The sequence below is a fragment of the Cervus canadensis genome, chromosome 21 (assembly GCF_019320065.1).
Source record: "Cervus canadensis isolate Bull #8, Minnesota chromosome 21, ASM1932006v1, whole genome shotgun sequence".
Taxonomy (NCBI): Eukaryota; Metazoa; Chordata; class Mammalia; order Artiodactyla; family Cervidae; genus Cervus; species Cervus canadensis.
In genome coordinates this window covers 3689085-3714934 of record NC_057406.1, presented here as the reverse complement: position 1 = coordinate 3714934, position 25850 = coordinate 3689085, and the positions used below count along the sequence as shown (strand labels likewise).

The 25850-nt window shown below is 60.8% G+C and overlaps 1 protein-coding gene across 2 annotated transcripts in view; it reads right to left on the bottom strand.

Annotated features, from left to right (window-relative positions):
• WNT7B (Wnt family member 7B) overlaps positions 1–25850 on the bottom strand; it is a 54242-nt gene that overhangs the window by 14278 nt on the left and 14114 nt on the right. For both annotated transcript variants that reach the window (XM_043441374.1, XM_043441373.1), the window contains exon 2: positions 12778–13004. In XM_043441374.1, the coding sequence (XP_043297309.1) occupies positions 12778–13004 (227 nt within the window). The remainder of the gene's footprint in view (positions 1–12777; positions 13005–25850) is intronic.

Here is a 25850-nt window from a genome sequence, read left to right as displayed (position 1 = left end):
TTACCCCACAGTCCCAGGAGAGAAAACAGTATAAACAGGCATCGCCCTCACGGACACCAAATGAGGGGGCCAGGGCGGGCCGCGGATGGCCAGGTACAGCTTGGGGCCCCTAGGACGGGCCAGGCACCTCTGCGCTATCCATGGCCTCCTCCCAGGCAGCCTGCCCAGCTGCCCCCTCCACACATATTCTAGATGAATCCAGAACAGCTGACCCTTGGAGACCACTGCCCCCTAGGTAAACTGAGGCGCTGGCCACTCAGAGGCCACCCGGCTCTGCTCTTTCCTATTGGTTACTCAGACTTAACCTCGCCCCCCACCCTGAGCAAAGACGCACCCCCCACCCCGGCCACTGCATGCCAGCCAGACCTGAAGTCCAGGGAAAGAGGGTCTTCCCGGATCATCAGGGCCTCACCCACCATGCCATCCCCTCACCCTGACCTCAAGGAGGATGCTGGGGACCAGGCAGTGATTTGAGAGCAGTTACTGGAGAGGACAGGCTTCCCAGGTGGCTCAGTGGTAAAGAATCTGCCTGCAATGCAGGAGATACAGGTTAGATCCCTGGGTCAGGAAGATCCCCTGGAGGAGGGCATGGCAACCCACTCCAGTGTTCTTGCCTGGAGAATCCCATGGACAGAGGGGCCTGGCGGGCTACAGTCCATGGGGTCGCAGAGAGTCGGATATGATTGAGTGCCAGCAGACATGCACACACTGAGGGGGACAAATGAGGCTACAGGGTAACGCGGGGGCCTGGGCAGAACAGGGCTCCTCTCGCCCTCCCAGGGCAGAGCTCCCTTGCCCGCCTGCCCCAGGCCCCAGGCACACACACCTATCTCACGGTCCACTCAAAGTCACATCCCACTTCCTAGCATCCCGAGGGGCCTGGCACGCTATCTTCAGAAAGCCACGACCAGCACTAATTGAGCTCATGATGACCTGATTAACTGCGGGCCTGGGAGGCAAGGTGAGAAAGGCGCTTGTTCCCTCCGAGAAGGGGAGCTGGGAGGACCTGGGGGGCCATCTGGTGCTACTCCACGAGGAGTCTGAGGCCCAGAGAGAGGCAGCATGCAGCCCAAAGTCACGCAGCAGCCCAGGAAGTGGAGAACCCAGACCTGACATTCTGAAACGACTGAGGTGAGGTCAGAGTCAAAGGTCCCAGGGAGGGGCCTTGGAGTCAGAGCCCTCGAGTTCAGGTCTGGACCCTAAAACTGACCAGTTGGGTGGCCTTGGACCAATGAAGGGGCCTTTGTATGTCTCGGTGTCCCCGCTTTGCAAAATAAGGACAAGAAGGGTAATTGCTCTGATACAGCCGAGTCCCCGTGTCAGAGGACCCACGTGTGGTCCCAGGGGCAGGCCTGGCCCAGCACACAGGGGTTGCTGACCTGCGCTTCTTGTCCACACGTGTGTCACACACCACACACGGGCTCCCCGTGGTGTGCACAGGTCCAGGCATCCTGTGTACCGCTGCCGGAGTCCTCACACACGTGTCCTGGGTGTATGCCTGGACTTACATGTGCACAAATGCAGTTCCCAGGAGCGTGAGCAAATGTGTGTCCGTGCTTGTGGCCGACAGCTCGGTTCTGTCAAACCCCACCATTCTGCCAACCTGTACTTCCCCTGCTCTGAAAAAACACAGTATTTTCTACAATTCAGCAATAAAAAGGCAAACAACCCAATTAAAAACGGGCAAAGGATCTGAACGAACAGCTCTCCAAAGAAGGTATAAAAATGGCCATTAAGCCCACAAAGATGCTCGACATCATCAGCCATCAAGGGAGCGCAGCTCAGAGCCACGATGAGAGCATGTCACACCCACTCTGCTGTCGTTGTCCAGTGGCCAAGGCGTGTCCGACTCTTGTGACCCCGTGGACTGCAGCACGCCAGGCTTCCCCGCCCCTCACCATCTCCTGGAGTTTGCCCAAGTTCACGTCCAGTCAATCAGTGATGCCATCCAACCCTCTCATTCTGTCACACCCACTAGAATGGCTAAAATAAAAAGACACTAACAAGTGTTGATGAGCATGTGGAGAAACCAGAACCTTCATGCACCACTGGTGGGAATGGAAAATGGTGCATTCATTATGCAAACAGTTTGGCAGTTCCTCAGAATGTTAAATACAGAGTTACTCTGTAACCCAGCAACCCCTCCCCTAGATATGAACCCAAGAGAAACGAACACGTGTCCATGCAACAGCTTGTACGTGAATACTCATGGCAGCATGATTCTCAACAGCCAGAAGGTGGGAACAACCCAAATATCCATCAACAGATGAGTGGATAAAGAAAACACGGTCCCTCAACACAATGAAACACTTCAGACACATCGAGGAACAAAGTACGGACTCAGGTTACGACGTGGATGAGCCTTGAGAACGTGACGCTCAAAGGTGCCGGACACAAAAGGCCACCTATTGATGACCCCACTAATGTGAGATGCCCAGGGCAGGTGAGTCCACAGGGACAGAAAGCAGACAAGTGTTGCCAAGGGCGAGGGGGACTGAAGGGTGATCGCTGAGAGTACAGCGTTTCTCTTTGGAGTGATGAAAATGTTCTAGAATCGACTATGGTGATGGTTGCACAACCTATGACTACTCTCAAAGCACTGAATTGTATACTTTAAACGCATGGGTTGTACTGATATGAGCTATATCTGAATAAAGCTGCTATACAAACATAGCAGGGACTTCCCTGGTGGTTCGGTGGCTAAGACGCCATACTCCCAATGCAGGGGGCCCAGGTTCGATCCTTAGTCAGGGAACTAGATCCCACATGCCGCAACCAAAAGTGATCCCTCATGCTGCAAGGAAGATCAAAGACCCTGTGTGCTGCACTGACGCTGTCAAATAAAATAAATATTAAAAAAAATACAGCAAAAAAAACTGCCCCCAACCAAAAACAACAACAAAAAAAACCTTAAGCAGTCTTTCAGGGGATTGCACACAACTCGTTCTAGACGATTTAAACCTTCATGGAGTTCGCCCCTTACAGTGAGGGTGCTTAGCTCAGAGGAGGTAAGGAACCGGCCTGAGGTCACACGGCAGGCTGACCACAGAGCTGGGATCTGACCCAGGACCCTGGAGTCCATGCTCAGGCTACTCTCCACCCACCAGAATGGAGAACCCACATGGTCTGTCTCCAGCCTCTCTGACTGGACCAGGGACCCAGGCACCCTACGCCACCTCACCCCTCCTTCCCTCACGTCCCTGCACTTACCATCCATATGTCTCCCCAGCACCAAGCACAGTCAGCCCTCCTCACCGACCCCACGGACTGGAGCCCCCACCCATCCCCAAGCCCAAGGCCACCAAACAGCAGGACGAGACTAATGGGCTGGGAGGGGTTCACAGGGCGTGCAGGCAGACAGCCTCGGTCAGAACCACGGAGGGTCAGCCGGACAGGGTGGTTGCAGGGAGGCACTTGGGTGGAGGGCGGCCAGTGCAGGCCCCTCTCAGGAAGGAGGCTGAAGGGACTTCCCACTAGTGGTCCAGGGACTAAAACTGCACTCCCAATGCAGGAGGCCCATGTTCGATCCCTGGTCAGAGAAGTTGGTCCCACATGCCACAACTAAAAAGACCCTACATACCGTGATGAAGATGAAGATCCTGTGTGCTGCAACTAAGACCCACAGAGCCAAAATAATAAATAAACAAGGATACCGAAGGTAAGTCCTGAACCACAAGAGAAGTGAGTCGTGCAAAGGCGCAAAGAACAGTGTTCAGGCAGAGGGAACAGCAATGCTAAGGCCCCGAGGAGAGAATGAGCTGGGGGTGTGTGGTTTGATGCAGGAGAGACAGCCACACTGTGTCGACTCTGAGAGCCCATGGGGAAGAGTTTACATTTTGTTCTACAAAGACAAAGAGCCCCTGGAAGGGGCTGCTGTGATGGACCTTGGAAAGGACCCTCTGCTGATGGCAGGGGTGTGGTGGAAGCGGGGAGACCCATGGGGAGGCTGTGGAAGGGTCTGGGTAAGAAACCCTGATGGCCTGCCAGGTGGAGGAGGTGAGTAGCCAGGCTTGGGATACAGTCTGAGGGTCAAGCCAATGGGACCAGCTGGGGGACTGGGTGAGGAGGTTTGGGGAAAGACACGTCCAAAAGGAATGGGCAGCTGGTAGGGCCGTCACCAGGAGAGGCGTGGAGAGGTCCCGGCTGGGGGAAATCAAGGTGCTGCATTGGCCACAAGTAGGGGGCAGCCGAGTACTCAAGCCCTGCCTGGGAGACCCGCAGACCCGTCCTGATGGCCCCGGGGCTCCTGGGTGGCCCTGGCCTGGTTCTTCACTCCCCCAAGTCTGTTTGCCCACGTAACACGGGGGTGGGGCCCAGTGCAGTGGGTTCTAGGCCTCCTTAACAGGAACCTTTGCCAGACTGGAACTCGAGGTCCAAGTGAGGCTGCCAGGAGGGTAGGCGCGTGGGCCAGGGTGGGCTCATGGGGCCTCCAGGCCCAGCCAGTGGGACGACGCCGCTGGTGGGCTCCCCCGGTCCTCTGAGACCCCCACCCAATCTGGGCCTCAGACTCCCACGAGCTTGGAAGGCGGGGAGAACACCTCCCCTACCCGCAGTGTGTAGGTGGAGAGACAGAGGCCAGGAGGCATCCCTGGCTGCACCAGCGGCTCCCGGGGTCCCCCAGCAGGGTAGGTGCAGTGCCCGTGTGCCCCCCAGAGCTGCCACACCCCAGCCTGGCCCCTGGGCCCCAGTCTTGGCCCAGTCGCGGGACCTGGGCAGGTGCCCCCTGCCTGCGCTGTGTCCCGGCACATGTGGCTGGAGGCAGGAGGTGGGGGCAGGCAAGCCCACAGGGGCCTCGAGGCTGCCAGGCCCCCAAGCCCCATTTGTGCACCCGAAGACTCAGGAGCCCAGAGCCCCCATCCCACCGGCCCCTGCCGGCCTGACCTGGGGTTCTGGGAAAGGGAGCCTGGCCTGGACCGCCTGAGTGATGGCAGAGAGGCTCTCTTGCTCCCTGTTGCCTCTTTCTGTACCCCCTCCCCACCTCTCGGGGTCCAGGCAGTGGCGTGAGGGCTCTGGAAGTGCTCAGCGCAGGAGGCTGCTTTTATCACTCATCTCAGAGCGACCTGGACCCCGGGCCTGGGTGGGCGAGCGGGTGGGCGCAAGCCCGCCTCTGTGCTGTGTGTGTGCTCGTGTGCGTGCCTGTGTGTGCCTGTTGCTGTGTGTGTTGCCCTCCCCGGGTCGCTCTTGCCGGGAGGCTCTGCCGGTCCCCGCCCCCGCCCCCCGTCTGCGTCTCCATCCCTCTGTCCCTCGCTGCACACCCCCCCTCCGGCCCCACCCGGCCCCCACCCCGCTGGTTCCTGGCTGAGTCAGTGTCTCCGCGCTAAGCTCTTCCCCGCCGTTGTCATAAACACAGGGCTGGAAACAGCCGTGCCAGGTCCGAACACGCCGGCACACCCGCGCCCGAGGCCTTTGTTCTGACCTAGCGGGGCCCTCGCACCCGCAGCGGCCTTCCCGCGGAGCCGGGCTCGGGCTGGGCCCGGGGGGCCCACCTGGCCCAGGGCCCAGGGGTCTGCAGGCCCAGCTGGGCTGGACTTCCAGGGGCTCCTGTCTTGCCTGGGGCTCCGAGAGGGCAGGCCAGGCGTCTCCCGGGACCCCATCTTCCAGCGGGCGGCCCCTCTCCTGAGGGGGGTCAGCCCCGGCAGCCTGCCCTGGAGATGCTCCCCCGCTCATCAGGCCTTGCAGCAAAATCAGCGGATGCCTGTGAGAGGGAACTCGGCGTGACCAGAGCCCCCTCCCCTCATCCCACAGTTGCCCCCTGCCCCCTCCCCAACCAGGCGCCTGGACCATCGCTGGGCACAGGGCTGCCCTCTGGGATCAGATGACCATTTCTCACCCATGTGTGACCTCGGGCAGGTCAGGCTTCCGGGGCCTCTGTCTCTGCCATGTGGACAGTGGAACCGGGAGTGAGCGGCATTTGCGTGAGGGCCTGGCCGCAGCGGCCTTGGGAGGGGTGGTGCCCCCACTGCGGCGGCAGGAGGGGCCCGCGGGGAGACAGGCTGAGATCTGGGCCAGGTTTGCCCCGGGAGCCCGAGGGTGGAGGCCTGCCCATGCGGTGACCTGTGTCCATTGCGGTGGACGAGAGCCCAGAGGCCTGGACCCCTTGTCCGTGGAGCCTTGGGCAGGGCCCCGGGGTGGGCGCCGAGGGAACTTCCTGCCCCTATTCTGGGGAGACATCGTCCCAAGTCCTGGGGGAGTCAGGACCCCGGCCTCGGTCCCGGGGCGGGTGGGCAGCCGGGGGCCCCGAGTATGTGAGGCTGTGACCCTCCCCAGGGTCACCTGGTGGGACCAGGGCAGCTGGCCCAGGCTGCTCTGTATTTCCTGCAGTGCCCTCTCTCCACCCACTGCCTGTCCTGTCTGTCCGGGCTCTGCCAGCCGAGGCTGGAAAATTCCCACCCTGGATGAGCGCCAGGCAGGCCTCGAGGGGCCACGTGGAGGGATCAGCCACCGGCCAGCCCAAGCCCCCAGCTGGTCACTGTCAGACAGTCCAGAGCCTGCTTGCCTCAGGAGCCACTGTTCCGGGCAGCTAGGGGCCTTCCGATGTAGGCGCAGAGCCAGGGCCCCCGGAGTGATCACAGGCCTCATCCGTCCTGAACCAGGAGTGAACCGCTGGGAGCGCTGCCCTCAGGGACGTCTTCCCGACTCTGACATTTGATGCCCGGGTGTCCCTAGTCTCCTGGCGGCCTGGACCCCGAGCCTTGAGCCTCAAAAAGGTCTGTTCTGCTGCCTCGGGCTGGGCCCCCAGGTGGGGGTGGGGGTAGGGAGTGGCCAGACAGACAGAACAAAGATGCTCATCCCTAAGAGGGTGTGCAGGTTCAAGGCCAGGGCTCAGCCGGGCCTCCCGGCCCCATCGGCTCCCCCAAGAGCAGCACCGGGTGGTCTTCACGCCACCACCAGCGCCTGCCCCAGGCCTGACATATAGCAGGCACTCAATGCCTGCAGGCTGAGCCGGCAGGGGCTGCTGAAGGGAGCCACCCTCACACCCACGTGCTGCCCCAGGAGGCAGACGGCGTGACCCTCTGCCCTCGGCCGAGCTGGAGGACGGTGTCCTGGGAGGAGACACTCAGATCTGGGTTCAAACGTCCACTCTGCCCCTGATCAGGGTGACTCAAGGCAACTCCTGACCCCTCGGAGAGGAGTGCCACAAACAGAGGTCCAAACAGGAGACACCGGGGTCACTTAAAATTCTCTAGCAGCCACGTGAAGACAAGTGAAGATCAGCAAGTGAACTTAGATTTGGTGACATATTTTATTTAGCCCATATATCCAAATATTACCATTTCAACATCTTAATGTAAAGATCTCCCAGGTCTCCCGCATCACGGGCAGATTCTTTACCAGCTAAGCCACAAGGGAAGCCCAAGAATACTGGAGTGGGTAGCCTATCCCTCTCCAGTGGATCTTCCTGACCCAGGAATGGAACCGGGGTCTCCTGCATTGTAGGTGGATTCTTTACCAACTGAGCCATCAGGGAAGCCAGAATATTACCATTTTAACATCTTAATGTAAAGATTACGGAAGAGACATTTTACTTGCTTTTTTCTTTTGACGTCTTTGGAATCTGTCAGTATCCTACACACGGCAGATCGCGGTTTGCACGGGCCATATTCCAAGTGGCTTCCCTGCCTGCGGGGGCCTGTGTCCCCAGAGGGGACAGGGCAGCCCTCGAGCCCTGGTCCGTCCTGGGGACTCAGCTGGCACCTCGCTGAGCCTGCGCTCTGAGGCCCCGGGCAGGGGTCCAGGCACGCACAGGGGCACAGGGCTCCGGAGTTACCCTTCCTCCTCCGAGGCCCCAACGGGGAAGCCCCCAGACCGGCCCCTCTCGGACGCGCGGAGGGAGGTCTCTCTGCTCCCTCGGACTGTTCAGGAACAGACGGCCTTTGCTGAGCCCCCGCTGCAGGCGGCCAGCAGGCAGAGGGCCTGCTCCCAACGCCGATCTCACCCACAGAGCAAATGGGCCCCACGTGAGGCGGGATTAGGGGTGGCCCTATGCCTGGTCATGTCCGAGCAGCATGTGATGGGCAGGACTCAGTGTTCCATGACAGCTCAGGGTGCGGGCGGGGGCCGAGTGCCACAGCCGCAGCCCCCCGTGACCCGTGCCAGAGGGTCTCCAGGGGTGCCGGGCTCAGCCGGGGTCAGGGCAGCGGCGGCAGGGACCCATCTGGGCCTTCCTGGCCTTCACAGCACTCGCGCTGTGGGCACCTCCAGCCCCGACCCCTCCTGGGCAGCCAAGGGTCTGCCCATCTTCTGGTGTGCTCTGACATTCCCGCAGTTCCTGGAAAAACACCACCTGCGTTCTGGCCTCTGGGCTTTGGCTCCTGGCGTTACCTCCACCTGGGGCCCCCTTCCCTGCTCTCAGCTTCATGCTGATCTGGGTCACTCTGACAGCCACTGGGTCTCCACGAACGCTCACCCCATCAAGGAAGTGCTCCACAGGACTCCTGGCTCCATCACGGCGCCTGTCAGAAATGCCCTGCCTCGGTCAGGGGCCCTGGGGGCCCTGAGTCGCTAACAGGTGTCCCTGGAATACGAGGTTCACCCTGGAGACTCTCACGTCCCCTCCATCCTTACCCCATACCCCATCCCCGCAAGCCCATTGCCAGGTAATGGGAGAGATGCGTTGAAGGGGCCAGGGTGGCCCAACCTCACTCTCGCGATGAGGAAATAACCCTGGGTGGGCTCAGGGTCCAAGGGTGGAGGCTGCCAGGCATGAGGGGAGACCGCACTGGTGGACAGTGGGCAAGGGTGGGCCTCAGCTCAAAAGGAAAGAGCCAGCAGACAGAGACTGGCACCCAGAGGGCCCCAGGCCAAAGCTGGCGCAGGGTCATCATAAGAGACGTCAATTTCCCATGAAGGAGTAAGCCCCCGTCCCGGGGGCATGCAAGCCACAGCACCAGGAGCCGGAAAAGGAGTTGGAACTTGGACAAGGTTGAACAGTGCGTTTAAAGGGTTTCCCTGCAGCTCTCAACATCTGGGCATGGCCCAAGGTCACGGGTAGGACCTGAAGGGGGCCTGTCCCACCCACCCAGGCCATCCCCCCTCGCAGGGCCAATCATTAATGGGCACCGCTCGAGTGACTGCCTGCCCGCCCAGAGTCGGGCTCTGAATCCGTGCCCGGGGCACCCGCGTACCTCTGACACGGGCTGGCCTCACTTCCTGCTCGTGACTCCCAGCAGCTGAGCCCTGGCAGGAGCAGGGTGCCAGCTGGGACCACCATCGCCGCACCCGGCGGGACTCTGCTGGCCCAGGGCTCAGCCCGGCTCGGCCTGCAGCCAGGGCCCCCCTGGTTGAGAGCTGGGCCTTCCTTAGAGGTCAGCAAGGGACCGGGGAGGGCGCCAGGCCCCGGGCGGGAGCCAGTCTGGTGGGAGGAAGCCCGCCCACTGCAGGCAGAGTGCAGAGGGGCCTCAGGGCAGGGGCTGAGCGACCCCGGGAGGGTGACACTCCTGGACGTGACTTCGGCCTGGCTGTGGATGAGGAAGAGCCGGGGATGGGTGGAAAAAGGCCAGTGGGGAAATCGAGCAAGGAGAGTGAGGCGGAGGACCTCCCAGGGTGAGAAGCGGCGGGAGCAAAGTCCCAGAGGAGGGAAGGGGAAGGGAAGGCAGGCGGCAATGGCTGGAGCTCGGCTTCCGAGAAGGGATGGAGGGAGGCAGGGGTGAGGTATGGCAGGCGCTGCTCAGACTCCACGCTAAGAAGCCACTTTCATCCTGGGCAGTAGGGAGCTACTTCAGGTTTCGGGGGAAGGGAGTGACAAGGCTGGCGTAAGTAGGAGGCAGAGGGAGGAACTGACAGCTGCCGGCGGAGAGGCAGACCCCGGGGCAGCGTGGAGAGAGGGATAGAGACTGTTACTGCCGAGATGACGGGGTGGTCAGGCCAGCAGGGGAGGCTGAGGATGGAGCTTTCATGGGCAAGACGCTGAGTGTTCAGCCGGAGGCGCCCATGGTCAGCCTCACCTAGCGGTCCACGGCCGGGGGGGCGGGGGACATGCTGGTCTTGACCCTGGGGGAGAGCTGCCTGGGGTGGGGCTGGGAAGGAGCAACCAGAGAAGCAAGAAGAAGCGCATGGGAACCAAGGCCGGCCAAGGAAGAGGGTCGGTCGGCCACACGAAGGTAACGAATGGCCTGGCAGAGGGTGACAAGGGGCATCCCAGGTGGCGCAGTGGTAAAGAATCTGCCTGCTAAGGCAGGAGGCAGAGGAGAGGCAGGTTCGATCCCTGGGTGGGGAAGATCCCCTGGAGGAGGGCATGGCAACTCACTCTAGGATTCTCGCTTGGAGAATCCCCACGGACGGAGGAGCCTGGAGGCTACTGCAAAATGTCGGACACGACTGAGTGGCTAAGCATGCACGGGGATGACAGGAGGGGGGCAAAGTGAGGGACGCGGACGGTGGGTGGACATCTCTGCCTAAAGTCTGCCTCTGAAGTGTTCCTGAGAGAGAAACGGGTGAAGCAGAGCTGGAGAGGCCTGATCCCAGAGGAGCTCAGGGCATGAAGAAAGTCGCAGGCAGAGCCTCCCCACCGCATCGACCCCTCCTTGGCGGTAGGCGCCTCTCTCCGTGGGCAGAGGGCTGGTCTCCAAGAAGGAGCAGCTGGGAGCTGTTAGCCAAGAGCCTTGGAAGCACCAGGGGATGCTTTCAGGAAAAGTGATCTGGGTCCCCTGTTGCGGGGGTGGGCCAGTCCCTGGTGGGGGTTGGGGGGCAATAGCACTCCTCTGGGCTTTGCAGGGTGCATTGTGTGGAGCCCGGCATTTCCTGGGTACTCTTGGTGAACCTTCCCGCCCGGGGCGCGGCCCTGAGGAGAGGCACAGAGTGGCCAGCTCCCCCTCACCGCCTGTGTCTCAAGGTCCTAAGTGGAGGGCAAGCTCCTACCTCTCTTCAGGCCATGGACCACGTCCACCAAGGTCCCCTTTGCCCAGGGAGGCAGGCGGGGCTATCAGAAGGGGGGGATCTGAACCCAGCTCCCCCGAGTGGCCATGGACCTCCATGTTCTGGGAGCCCTGGGTCTCGGGGAAGGGGGTGCCAGGCAGCTGAGTGGGCACCAGGGCCCAGGCCCTCCCAGCCGCGGCGGGTGTGGAGGCAGCTCCGCCCTCTCGCACCGGGAGAGGGGAAGACGCTCCTGGGTGGTGGGCCCCTCCGGGGTGGGGGCGGTCCCACCCTCCTGGGGCTGCCAGGTGCCACCCACAGGCTGCCCACCGCAAAGGGGCCCTGGGGGTTCCCCTGCGCTCCCCCCAGCCCCACACAGGCGCTCTGAACCCCAGGAGCTCAGCGCTGGCCTGGGTCCCAGCGGCTGCGGCTCCGCTCGGCAGGCAGGCCTGGGCTCCCTGGGAGGGACCTGCGGCACGCACACATTTGGAGGCCCGCCCTGTGCCTGCAGCGGGGGCCTGGGGGTCACAGCGCGCCGGGCACTGCGCCCCGTCCTCACGCCCCACCCTCTGACACTCCTGGAGGGGGCAGGCCGGCTCGCCGCGCCCCCCCCCCACCCCGCCCCGCTTGTGCAGCAGCTGATTATTAAGCACCTACGGCTACCCAGGCAGCGCTAGTGGGAGAGAATCCACCCGCCGATGCAGGAGGTGCAAGACGCGGGAGACTTTATGGGTGCGATTCCTGGGTCGGGAAGATCCCCTGGAGAAGGGATAGGCTACCCACTCCAGTATTCATAGGCTTTCCCGGTGGCTCAGACGGTAAAGAATCCGCCTGCAATGTGGGAGACCTGGGTTCGATCCCTGGGTCATGAAGATCTCCTGGAGGAGGGCGTGGCAATCCACTCCAGTATTCTTGCCTGGAGAATTCCATGGACAGAGGAGCCTGGAGGGCTACAGCTCATGGGGTCGCAAAGTGTTAGACATGACAGGCGACTTAGCCCGCACACAGGCGGGCCCTGGAAGAGGCCCTGGGAGGGGGACCCACACAGATGAGGAAACTGACGCTTGAGCGCCAGGCCAAAGGTCACACAGCGGCTCCAATTAGGTCGGACTCCGCAAGCCTCACGCGCTTCTCCCTTTAGTCCTGTCTCCTTCCCCGGAAAGCAGGCTTGAGGGAGCCTACCCCTGCACCGTGGGGAGCAGGATGCACAGACGTGCAAACGTAGTGGGGCTCGACCCCCGAAACCTTGCCTGGCTGCTGCAGCGGCTGTCACTGGCGGTGTCCCCAGAGGCCCACTTCTTCCCCGCCCCGGCTGCCCTGCACACCCAGCCGCCCGGCCAGCCCTCCAGCCGGACGCCTCCCTGTCCCGTGAGTCCGCTGTGGTGTCCCGTGCCCTCTGCTAGTCCTGACCCCTGCCTACAGTCCCTTCCACTCTCAGAATCACAGCGGCATTTACACAGCACATCTTGGGGGCCTTTACCATCAAGCCCCCTACTCACCCCCATAGGAGCTGCGACCCTTAGCTCATTTCCAGACACAGATGCAGAGACAAAGTGGGGAGACAGAGCCTCACGCCCAGGACCGCCCGGCGGCCACCGATCTGCAAGGCGGGCCTCTAACCACACCCCCCGCATCATGCTGCGGCCGGCCTGCCGCTCTCGTCCACCCCAGGACACCGCAGATGGAGGGCTCGCGTCCATTCACACGGGCTGGCTTCCATCGACACCCCCCTCGTCCCAGAGGTGGCGGAGCCCCAGAGGGCCGGGCCGGCAGAGCAGTGCTGGGACGGCAGAGGAATGCAGCGGGCGCAGAAAAGCGAGCGGGAGCGCCAGCCCAGCCTTCTGAGGGCGAGGGTGTGGGCGTGCCTGGCCCCCGGGCACCCACAGCCCGGACGGCGGGTTCCCACGGGCCCGGAGGCACCCTTACCTACTCGGAGCTCTTGCCCGAAGACGGTCTTCTCGCCGAGGGCGGAGCAGTTCCAGCGCCCGAAGCGGAACTGGTACTGGCACTCGTTGATGCCCATCTGTGCCCCCTCCCCGATCACGATGATGGCATCGGGCCGGCTCTGACAGATGGCGCGCTGCCGCGGGGCCAGGCCAGGGATCTTGTTGCAGATGATGTTGGCTCCCAGGGCCACGACGGATGACAGCGCTCTGCGGAGGGGAGAGGACCAAGGAGGTGAGACGCCCGCCGTGCCCGCCCTACCCGGCCTCTCGGGCTGCGAATGCATGCTCCGGGAGCCCGGCCCTTGCCACGCCCTGCCCTCCAGGGAATGAAGCGCAGACCCCTGCCCTCAAGGGGCCACGGCCCACTGACCCGCACGTGGGACTCTGTTTTGAAAAGACACGCATGCACCCTCCAAGTCCCCTCAGCCCCAAGTTCACAAGAACGGGATCACAAGGACCACAGAGTCACAAGTCCGATGAATCGACAGTCCTCCAAACACAAGGAACCACGCCTCTCTGAACCTCAGAATCAGACACATAGACTGCAGCACTCGACAGCCATGAACTTGGGACTGTCCGCGGCTGCCTCCAAGCAGCAAACCCCAACTTCCCCATCACCTGGAGACCCCCAGCTCCCCTCTCCCTCAGGGGCTCGAAGCCAGGCAGGCTGCTAAGGGGGCCGGCCAGGCCGGGGGCCAAGCCCACAGGGTCCTGACTCCAGCCGCGTGTAGCCTGTCTCTCTGAGCCTCAGTTTTCACACCCTCGATGTGGGTTTGTATAACCCACCACACAGGCTCAGACCAGAGAAGCATGGGGGAGAAAGGCCACACACACGGGGATGTCTGTCGTTATTTTTATTCTCATTTCTGGAAGACGGGGTGCATGCAGAGGAGAACACAGGAGCTGGCATGAACTGAGCCTGTGTGCTGGACTCGGCAGGCGCTTGACTGCGATGAAGCATCCTCAGGGTGGTACTTCCTGAAAACGCTCTGAGTTAGGCCCCCAGCACCCTGCAGGAACCCAGGGCACTTTCTGGGTGTCTGTCATCAGCCCGACTGTCTGTTTAAGGAGGTGGAATTCATGTGGCAGGCACTCTAGCAGTTTACAGCCCTGTGGCCTCCAGCACATTCCCAGTGTTCGTCAACCACCACTGCTACCAAGTTCCAAAGCACTGTCACCAGCCCAGAAAGTACCCCCTCCCTCTCGGCAGTCACCCCCCGAGCCCCCTGGCAGCCAGGACTCTGCTTTCTGCGCCTGTGGACTTGCTGGTTCTGGACATTTCACACAGACGGAATCAAACAACACGTGCCCTTTCGTGTCTGGCTTTTTTTCACTTAGTACAACCTGCTCAAGGTTCATCCTCGTTGTATCAGGAACTTCCTTTTTCATGGTTAAATAATATTCCACCATATGGCAAGATCACATGCTGTTTACCTGCTCGGCACTGATGGACATTGGGTTTGCTTCCCCCTTTTGGCTCTTGGGAATAACCCTGCCCTGCACACACACGCACAGGTTTAGTTTGAGTCCTCATTTTCCATTCTTCGGGGCATGTACCTAGGAGCAGAACTGTTGGGTCACCTGGTCGTTTGTTTTGCTCTTTGAAGAACCCTCAGACTGTTTCCCACAGAAGCTGCATCAGCCGTTTGACGTTAAGCACCCAGGGAAGGGACAGCAAGCTGAAAAGAGGGGAGCTGGTTTTCGCAGGCCCACAGCAACAGCTGGTTTTAAGACAGTGTCTGACTTCCAAACAGCAGACCAGAGGGCAAGAGATGGGAGTAGGGAGGCCACGAGGGGCTCCCCAAAGCCCTTGCCCAAAGCCCTTGCCCAAGCCCTGGTCTCCCAGCACAGTGAGCTGGAGCCTTCTGCCACCGGCGTGCCAGCCCCTTTCTGGACAGGAGCGAGTCAGTGTTTTTCCAGGGCAGCTGGGCACCCAGAGCCGGCTGGGAAAGTCCCCGTGGGGCCTGAGCCCACAGCACGTGCTGCGCCCAGGATGCCCCGGCGACACTCAATCCCCGTGGCCCGCCCGCCCCACCCGCTAATCTGGCCAGGACCCCCCTGAGTCTCCCACAGGCACAATGGGCTGAAATGCCCGGGGCTGGCTTGGAGGAAGAGCATCTGGGCAGGCGGGGCTGGGAGCGGGCAGGAATCTGGGGAATTCAGCCCAAAGTAACCGTAGACGCTCAGAAAACCGAGCCGGGGAAACGAGATGGATGGGAACTCTGCCGGGCACCGGCCTCCAGGCCTCAGGTCGGAGCCTGGACGCGGAAAGCACATTCCCCATTGGATTCTTCCAGCAGGTTCTGGGCCGCCGAGGGTGAGAACCCCTGCTCTGGGGACAGGGCTTCAGACAAACGGGGTCTAACAGGACAGACCCGGGGGCAAAAAGAGGCTGTGTAGCTCTGGGCCCCTCCTCCGGGCTGGCCACCCCTCACCCCCCACACCCCCCCATCATGCCCCTCAGAGCCCACAGCTCCCCAGGCTCCTTGCCCAGAGCCGGAGTTCCCCTGGACCCGCCCCCTAACGACCCTGCCACCTCTGCTCTTGCTGGTCCCTCTGCCTGCGACGCTGGTCTCCCTCCCTTTTTTTCTGTCCTGTAAATTCTCCTTCCCTCCCAGGCCCCAGGGCAAGCCCGCCTGGGCTCAAGCCCCTCGGCCCGTTCAGTTCAGTTCAGTCACTCAGTCGTGTCTGACTCTTGGCGACCCCATGGACTGCAGCATGCCAGGCCTCCCTGTCCATCACCAACTCCCAGAGTTTACTCAAACTCATGCCCATCGAGTCGGTGATGCCATCCAACCATCTCATCTTCTGCCATCCTTCTCTTCCTGCCCTCCAGCATCAGGGGCTCTTCGAATAAGTCGGTTCTTCATATCAGGTGGCCAAAGAATTGGAGTTTCAGCTTCAGCATCACGTGGGCCCGTTGCCCAGGACAACTATGGGGGACACTGGTCTCGTGGACACAGGACCCCCCTGCCCTGGTCTCAGTCGTTATTTCCACACCTGACCTCCCTCCACCCCAAGACCACAAATGTGTCCAGGGCAGTGCAGGTGTGAGCTGACCCTGGGGCCTCGCGGCTGCCCCCATGTAGCCCACTGCCCCAGTGGATGAATCAATGGACAAATGAGGAAATACTCAGGGATTGGGACTTCCCTGGTGGTCCAGTGGTTGAGAATCCGCCTGCCAATGCAGGGGACACCGGTTCGATCCCTTGTCCGGGAATATCCCACATGCCACGGGGCAGCTAAGCCTGTGAGCCACAACAAGAGAAGTCACCAAAAAGACCCAGGGCAGCCAAAAATAATAATAATAAAGATACTCAAGGATCGTGTCTAAAAGAGCGCCTGCAACTCAGTAACAAGCAGGCAGAGCAATTTGAAAATGGACAAAGGGCTCAGCCATTTCTCCGAAGAAAGACAAACGGCCCCCGAGCCCGTGGAAAGATTCTAAACATCACTAAGCACTGGGGAGATGCATACCAGAATCACAGTGAAGAGACATCTCCCGCCCACCAGGACGGCTGCGATCAAAACAACAGAAAATAGCAGGCGTGGGCAAGGACGTGGGGAAACTGGGACCCTCTGCATCGCTGGTGGGGATGCAAAACGGGGCAGCAGTTGGGATGGTCCTCAAAAAGTTAAATATAGAATGACCACAGGACCCAGCAAGTCCACTCCTAGATGTGTACCCAAAAGAATGAAGCCAGGTGTTCAAACAAAAACCTGCACACAAATGCTCGCAGCAGCACCAGTCACAATAGCCAAGAGGAGGAAGTAGCAGAAAGGTCCATCAGCTGATGAATGGACAAACAGGATGCGGCCTCTCCAGACAGTGGAATATTATTTGGCCATAAAAAGGAATGGGGTACAGATACAAGCTCCATGGATGAACCTCCAAAACATGATGCTCGGTGAAAGAAGCCAGACACAAAAGGCCACGTGTTGTAGGATCCCTTTGATAAGAAACGTCGGGCAAAGGCAAACCCGCGGAGACGGAAACAGCTGGGGGAGGGGCAGCGGGGTGTCCCTGCTTCATAGCTGCGGGATTTCCACCTGGGCTGACGGAGAAGTTATGGACTCGACAGAGGTGATAGCTACGCAACACTGCGAATGCACCAGGCGCCACGTAACTGTGTACTTCAACCGTGGAAGTGGAAATTTTAGGTTAGACACAATTTTAAACAATGCTATCTGTACACGGGACTTGCACACCCCGGCCGTGGGTGAGATGTGTGGAAGGGGCTGAGAGGGGCCTCGCCCGGCCGACTCCCTGCCTGTGGCTGTTCATCTGCTTCCCCCAGGGTGGGGGTGATGACAGAGGACGGGGACAGGGCCCCAGCCATCCCCCAGATGCCAGCGTGTGCCTTAGAGGTGAGACAAGGGCTTCCCAGGTGCCTCAGTGATGAAGAACCTGCCTGCCAATGCAGGAGACCCGGGTTCGATCCCTGGGTCGGGAAGATCCTCTGGAGGAGGAAATGGCAGCCCACTCCAGTATTCCTGCCTGGAGAATCCCATGGACAGAGGAGCCTGGTTGGCTTCAGTCCACGGGGTCGCAAAGAGTCAGACACGACTGAGCAAGAACAGCAGCAAGGGCTTCCGAGAACAGAGCCGCATTGCACCCCAGAAGCATCAGCAATCAGAGACGGTTGATAATTCAGAAATGATTTCAGAACTGTGTCCTTTAGAATGCGGGGACTTTTTTCCCCCTAAAGATATTCAATACTCCTATTCTGAGCACCCACCTTGGGCCACACAGGCCTCTGCAGTCTCAACCCTCCATTGGTGGGATGAGCCTTGCCACCCTCACGTGACAGGTGTGCAGATTGGAGCTCAGAGAGGCTGGGGGGCCCGCCCCAGGCGACTCCGCCAGGCCTCCGCTTCCAGAACTCAGCAGTGTGGCTCAGAGGACAGCACATGTGCGTGCTCAGCCACTCAGCCGCGTCCGAGTCTTTGCGCTCCCACAGACGGTAGCCCACTAGGCTCCTCTGTCCATGGAATTTTCCAGGCAAGAATACTGGAGTGGGTTGCCATTTCCTGCTCCAGGGGATTTTCCCCACCCAGGGACTAAACCTGGGTCTCCTGCATTGCAGCAGATTCTTTACGCTTGAACCACTGGGGAAGCCAACGCACCAAGCGCAGCACACAGCTGGAGCGTAACACAGAAGATGGCCTGGGGTGGGAAACTACCCCCACTTTTCATTCTCACAGCACAGCTTCCGTCCTTCCTGCGTTTAAAATCCTCCAGGGGGACTTCCCAGGCGGCCCAGTGGTTAAGACTCCGCACTTCCACTGCAAGGGCCTTGGGTTCAATCCCCGGTCAGGGTACCAAGATCCCCCACGGCACACGGTGTGGCCATACATAAATAAGCAGATAAATAAAATGAAATGAATCCTCCAGGTCACTTGTTAGTTGATCGAGGTTTCTGGGCAGCTTCTGTGGCTGGCGTTCGAGGTCTGGCCACCAGTCTTAGCACCCTGCCCGTCCTCCTGCCACTGACCTCCTTGAGCAGGCCTGGCCCCCCACACCCCAGGACTGTTCCTTCTGCCTGGAAGAGGGGATGCTGCAGATGTGAGAGACCAGGGAGTTAGGAAACCAAACTGTCCGAGTGGGAAAGGGGAAGAGACACACGATCGCTAAATAACTCGTGCCCTGCAGGAGACAGGAGGGCGGACGCAGGCCGCATGCTGGGGTAACTGGCAGTTTGCGGGTGCGGACAGGCTAAGGGGACTCTTAGTAAGCGAGATGCCCCACTGGGGGTGGGGTGGCTCTCACCCTCCAGGAGGCTGCCCACCCTCAGCTGCCCGCCCAGGTGCCCCGGGAGAGGCTGGCAGGGCAGCTCTGTGGGGCCCTGAGCCCAGAGAAGCTGGGCGGGGCGCTCGTGTTTCAGTCGCTGACTTTCCATGGAAAATTTTGCTCCGGGCTCATCCCCTCTGCTATCCGGGGGGCCTCGGGACACAGGCAAATGCCAGAGGGAGTGGGCAAAGCTGAAAATCCAGAACTTTGCTCACCCCAGCCAGGGCCAGTCCCACGGGTTGGTGGGGGCAGTTTGGAGGAGGAAGGTTCAGGCCCTGCAGGCAGGAAGCCCTCCCCGCTTCATTGCGGGCGGTGGACAGGGCTATCCGGTCTCAGACCAGAGGGTGCTGAGACCAGCATTGGCACAGGAGGCAGCTGCCCCTGAACTATTAGAAGATCTTTTACCCGCCAGAGCGGTCCAAGTGGGTGGGACCACCTGTAGGATGAGGGGTTCCAGTGGGGGTGAGGGGAAGGCGTGCTGCCAGGCAACTGACGGGCGGCGGGGTGGGGGGTGGTTTGCAGGGCCCTTACCCAGGCTATGCACCTGGCCACGCTGTGGGGAGGGGTAAGGAACGTGAGTGCTGGTACCGGCCAGCTTGGCTCTGCCAACCTGGCCAACCCTGGCTCTGCCTTTTCCCGGCTCTGAGACCTCAGGCAAGCTTCTTAACCACAAAGGGCCTTAGTTTCCACATCTGTAAAGTGGGAGTAATAACTGCACTGGTACATCACAGAGCTGCCCGGAGGGGAGCATGAGTCGAAGAACATGGCGCGTTGTAGCTGGCCTGTGGGGAGAGGTCATCGGCGTTAGCCATTAGTAACCAACCCTCACAGGCTGAGGCTGCACCCGTCACTGGCCCTCTTCACTGAGCCCCCAGGGTCCAGTCCCCTTGTGGGGACCAGGGAGAGAGCAGCTGTGGCTCTCGGAGGACCAAAGCTTAAACCAGCAGTTCTGCAGCCGGTGGGTGCCACATCGGCTACTGCACCCACCCACCGAGGGGTTCATCCCTGGACCAGCTCTCCCCTCTGACCCAGCAATTCCACCCTGGGGTCTATACACCCAAGAAAACCGAGCACTTATGTCTGCCAAAGGACACGCATGCAGGTCTCCAGCTCAAACTGAGAATAACCACCCACCACCACCAGGAGAATGACAGGAAGATTATGGCATATGCACCCCGCGGGACGAGACCACGGGTGACGAGACCACAGCTGACTCTCAGACGCCATGCTGCGTGAAAGACGGGACAACACAAATGCTCCTACATAGCAGAAGCTCCAGTCCAGGTAAGACTCAGCATCAAGCCAGGAGTCAGGAGAGAGTTACCCTTGGGTGGGAGGTGCTGGCTGGGGGGAAGGGGTACACAGGGGAGCCTCCTGGGGGCTAGAATGTTCTCTGTCCCGAGCTGGGCAGTGGTTACACGGGTGCCCGTGTACATAGACATACTTACACTGTCCGTTTGAGATTTCTGTGTTTTATGTAAGTTATACCTCAATAAAAAGTAAGCTGTTGCAGTATAGCAAGTCCTCTACATACAAACCTTCAAGTTGTGAACTTTCAAAGTTGTAAACGTGCCTGCCAGCCCCTGGGTGCCAACTACTGTGCTTTCCAAGGTACTGTGAAAGCGTTAGCCGCTGTGGCGACCCCACAGACTGTAGCCCACCAGGCTCCTCTGTAACTGTAAAATTAAAACTGTCTTTATTTTTTGTGTTTGTTTTTTATGTTCATATGGTTTACGTGAAAAATATCATAAATCTATTACAGTACAGTACTATATAGCCAGTTGTGTTAGCTGGGTACCTGGGCCAACTTTGTGGACTTAAGAATGCACTCTCAGAATGAAACTCCTTCGTATGTAGGGGTCTTACTGCGTAAGACTTTACTGGGCTGGCAGAACAAGGCAAGAATGAAACTCCAAGTTTTCTTACAAAAACTAAAATAAAAAAACACCCTTAAGAAATAAAATGTGAGTATTAGACGACACCCCTGGCAGTCCCGTGGTTAAGAATCTGCCTCGCAATGCAGGGGGCACAGATTCAACCCACAGTCAGGGAACTACGATCCTACACTCTGCGGAGCAACTAAGCGCTCAGACCACAGCTAAAGAGTCTGTTTCACAACGAAAGATCCTGGCACAACTGAGACCACAACACGGCCAAATATATAAATATTTTTAAAAACGTGAACCTTAAAGATGATTCCTGTGTGCTTGAAGGCCGCTCACCTCTCCTGCAGCACAGGCTTGCGGGGGCAGCTGTGAACTGGCCCCCTTCTGCAGGCGGAGCTGGGCCACAACACGGCCCAAATCCATGCTCAGAAGCCCCAGGATCAAAGGGCACCCCCAGCCCGGCTCTGCTTCTGGCCGGCCATTGCCTGCCTGCTTGCCTGCCTACCACCCTCTGCCTCTGCCTAGACTCTGTCCACTGATGTGGCCAGCCTGTGCCCACAGGGTCCTAGTCCTCTGGGAACCCTGAATAGGGAGGCAGGCTCCCCCAGCAGCTCCGGGGGCAGTAAGGAAGGTGGGCACAGGGACCCTGAGGGCCCTGGGGGTGGAGGGAGCCCTTCGTTGGAGTTGGGGGTAGTGCATGAGGCAGGGCCTGTTGCTCTTGGCATGCGCCTGGGCAGCACTGGGGCCGGAGGCAGAGCTGCCCACATACTAGCTGTCCTCTGCCAGAGGAGCTGGGCCTGGTGCTGACGGGCAGCCTCCTCCCAGCGCTGCCCCACTAAGACCCCTCTCCTGCCATGGCCCAGCCTTGGGGCTCCACCAGCGTCCTTGCGAAACAACCTCAGGGATGCTGAGGACCCAAGAGGGGTCGACTAGGGGGAGCCAGAGTCTCCCCAGTGCTCAGGACTAGAACCATCCTGTCCCTCCCCATCCCTGTGTAGGATGCCCCTGCTGCGCTCAGGAGACAACACCCTCCAAACCTGCCCCGGCGGCTAGTACCCTGGACTAAACCCTTCTTGCTGCTGGACTCAAGGTGGCATGAGAGCCTGCTGTGTGCGGGACTTGGCTCAGAGTCCCCCGAGTAGTGGGGAGGCGAGTGTTATAACAATAATAGTGATAGCCGTTGTTGTTATTCCTCAGAATGAGTACTGAAAGGTCCAGAAGGTCCAACCACCTGCCCAGGAGCTCAGGGAGGGAAGGAGGGAGGGAAGAAGCCTGGTCCCAGGTTGTCGGTACCTCATCGCCTCATCCTTGACCCTCAAAGACAGTTGGAGGGTCACCTATCCACCTGGAGAACCATCCTCCCCCATCGGTCCCCAGGGGCTGCACTGGGGGCGCTGCAGAAGGAGGCCCCCACACTTGTGCCAGGTTGGGAGCGGGGTCCAAGTCCCCGGCCCTTCCCACGCCGGCGGCCTCCCCTCGCTGACTCACTCCCCACAGTGCGCTCTGTCCCGCCTGACAGGCCCCGTCCAGCCTCAGTGGTCCCCATGGATGCCGGACGGACCCGCGAGTGAGCAGGACGTGTGCGGACATCCACTGGGGCCTCCCATGGACAGGGACCCCACCCCTCGCACAAAGAGCAGGACACTGCTGCTGACATACCCTCGGCAGGGCAGGGACCCAGGCGCACCCCATCTTCTCTTTGACTCCTCCAGGTCGATAGAAAGCAGCTTGTGACAGTGAAGGGCAAGGAAGTCTGGCGTGCTGCCGTCCACGGGGTCGCAGAGTCAGACACGACTGACTTAGCGACTGAACAAGAATCTTGCCACTTTACACACTGTTGAGTCAATGCCCGCCTCCGTATGAGGTCTAGCACTGCAAGCCCCCAGAGGTGGGCAGGGTGCTGTGATTATGGGGGGAGGCCACCCCAAAGTGCTCTCCCCTGGGCCCTGATCCACTGGCATCCCTGTCTTCCTGATGAAAAAGCCAGACAGAGATGGTGCCACTGCCAGCCCGGCCCATGTGACGGAATAGCCTCTCAGGCCCAGAGGAAGCCTCAAGCCATCTGATCTGTCCACAGGGCCTTAAGGAGACAGCCACAGATGTGGCCGCTGGGCCCGGCACCTCCACATTGGCATGCTGCTTCACCTACAAATTCCCCGATGCCCGACCCCGCAAACCACAGTCTGAGACAAAGATGCCCCCGCAGAGGGCAAACGCCCGCTGCGGCAGGGACCCCCGGCTCCCCCCTCATGGGACAGAGCCACGGCCCTGAGGCAGCCTACCTCCCCACCCCAGGGTTGGGGGTTAAGCCTGCCCTGAACCCACCAAAGGATCCTGGGAACGCTCTGGAGCCCAGGACTGGGGCAGCCCTCCATGGGGGGCTGGGAGCCAAGGACTTTCCGGAACCCAGACCTCATGACTGAGCCCAGCTGGGCCTCCACACCCCCGACCCCTCCCAGAGCCACCGGAGCCAGGTGGGGTCACGGGGAGGGGGGGGGCGGCGCGGACCTCTGACCCCTGCCTTCCCCCTGGGAAGGAAGCATGTACCCGTCTTGGGGAGGTGAGCAGTGAAGAAAGGGTTTCCCCGCAGGCCACCAGCCAGCCGGCCACCTCTTCCCTCTGGGAACGCCCATCCCACCCCTGGCCTGACCCTATGCCCCGCCCCCAGCATCAGTTGGGCGTGGCTTCAAGGCCTCAGCCCAGAGCTGGGCTTCTCATTGGCCCTGGGTGCTGTCAATCATGAGGCTGCCACACCCCTTATCACTCGGGTCACTAGCTCTGTGTTCTGCCTCTGCACCTTCACCCTCGGGTCCTTCTCGCAGACCTACTGACCTCCCCACCTCAGAGACCCTCCTCCGAGAGGCCTTCCCACCCCCCTGGCCCCCCAAGAGAGCCAGACTCTAAGCCTGACCCCTCCAGCTTTTCCTGAGGCCATGTGGGGCAGGGTCTATCCACCACCGCCAGCTGGGGGAGGGGGTCCCCAACAGTGCCTGGCACCCAGCCAGACCTTGGACATGACCCCCTTCCCTTCCCCAGCCCTGCCCCCAGGACCCTGGGAGGCAGGGACAGGCTGGCTGAGCTGAACCAGATCCCGCCTCCCTCCAGGCCCCCAACCCTGGCCTGGCCCTGGGGGGCCCAGCAGCCCAGAGCTCCTCCAGCCCACGCTCCTAGCCCGGGGCGCTTTGTAATTCTTCCTTCTCGGGCATCCTCCGGCAAAATATTTGAAGAATGTTCTAATTATCTGCGATCAGCCAGGGAGGTGAGCCTGGGTCCACTTGTCCAGGAAGTAACTGGGCAAATAACCTGGGAGGGAGGCACCTGGCCCCCACGCCCACCCACCGCTGCGTCCCCGCCAGCCTCTCCCTCAGGTGGCCAGGGGTTGGCCCAGAACTTCCCAGCCACAGATGAGCCGGAAGAGGTTCTCATTTCTGGAGCCCAGCAGGGCCCTGAGGGGCAGAGTCGGGGTAAGGGACTCCTGGTGGCCTCAGTGCTCCTGCTTGTCAAATGCGGACAAGAATGTCTTCCGGGTCAGGGGCCACTCTGCAGACCCCCTGGGTCCCCATCACAGCCCCAGAGCTCGGCACCAGCAGGGTCCCCACAGCCTTCCTTGGTCGGATGGATCAGGAGAGAATGGAATAGCAGGTTAGGAGGCTGGTGCAGCCAGTGCAAAGGCCCAGGGGCACACAGGCCACCTGCCCCCACTCTCGAATCTGCCTTGAATCTGCTCATCTTCTTCCCCTGCTGGGGTTCTAGGCCAGCTTGAGGGGAGGCATGTGGCTTGGGGACGTCCCCAGACTTCGTGAAGGCCACCCCAAGGCTGCTCTTCTGAGACTCAGCTTTCTCATCTGATAGTAAGGCACAGTCAGCCCTCTGCTGGCAAACAGCTTCTTCCTCTACTGGGTCAGGAAGTGCTTTAACCCCCTGGGACAGTCAGGGGGGCGGGATGTGCAGAGGGCTGGCTTTACTGAAGTCTGCCTGGCCATCTGAGGCATCCCCTCACCTGCCCAGTCAAAGGGCCTGCACCAGAAGGGAGGAGGGGGCCACAGGACAAAAAGACCGCCCTTCCCGAGCAGCCTCCTCCCCTGTGTCCCACGCCATCTGCAGCAGGTCTCTTCAGGGTGGGCCCTGCCAGCCCCCTTTCCAGAGGGGGAGACTGCAATTCCGAGAGGACACCCTGCGGGGAGCTCCGTGGTGGGGGTCAGGGAGGAGGGGTCCCCGCTGGCCCCCCACACCACACCCAAGCCTCAGTGTCCCATCTGCACAGGGGGGCTGGGCAACCATCTAGGTACCTGCAGCTGGATCCTAGAGCCTTCTCTGGGTCAGGATCCTGTGTTCGGGTTCGGCTCAGCCCCTGACTCTCACTGGCCCCTGGGAGCCTCAGCTTAGCCATCCGTCCCCTGTGGGGAACGGCCCCCGCTAGCAGGAGGGGTCTCCTGTGGGCTGGCTCCCTGTGCCCGGGTCCGCGGGCTGCAGTCTTTCCAGGCCACTGCCCCGCTGAGCTCGCTGCCCGCAGTGTTCCCGGGGAAGAGAGCGCGGCGTCCGCCCGCTCCCTCGCGCCCGTGGCGGGCGGCGGCCCCCCGCCCTCCCTGCATAGCTGGCATTCCTGGCTTGGCATCAGGGACCCCACCCTGGAGAGGAACTGGGTGGCCTGAGCGAGAGCAGGTGGCAGGCAGGGGGTCCTGGGCAGGGGCTACAGCCCCCAGAGGCGGACATGCACAGCCCACGCCCTCCCAGACCCTCCCTGGCCCAGGGAGCTGGAGGATCTATCCAGCCCCCATGTCAGCCAAATCTGTGAAGTCCAAACCTCACCCAGTCACTCAGGACATTGACCTCTGACCTCAGAAACGTCCAGACCTCTGCTGGGCGTGTAGGCCCTTCACAACACTCCTGGGTTCTGGCCACATTGTGCCAGCAATTCCCCTTCCCAGCCACCCTGTCTCCTCCAGCAGGCAGGCAAGATTCAAGGCCCAGCTTGACGCCCTCTCCTCCAAGAAGCCCACCTGGGTCTCTCCTCCGTTCTCCCCTCCTCTGCCCAACATGGGTGCATCGAGGCCAGGCTCCTGAGGAGGCCTTACGTCCTGAGGAGGGGCTACAATTCAGCAGCTCCTATCTGCCCAGGCCACGGCCGTGCTTCCTGCACCCTCTGCTGTGCCCAGACCTTCCCCAGGCCTGAGCCCTGACCTTTCTCCTCACTCTCTGAAGTACAGGTGGGGATGTTGATGCCTAGAGGTGCCCGGGCACCTGAGGCCCCACGGTGAGCTGAGGCCTGAGCAGGTATGAGGCCCTGATGCCCCAGATCTGTTGGTTGCGGGGGCGCCTGCAGGCCTAGGTGACCAGGAGGCAGTCTGAAACCTCAGGACAGACGGATGGACGGAC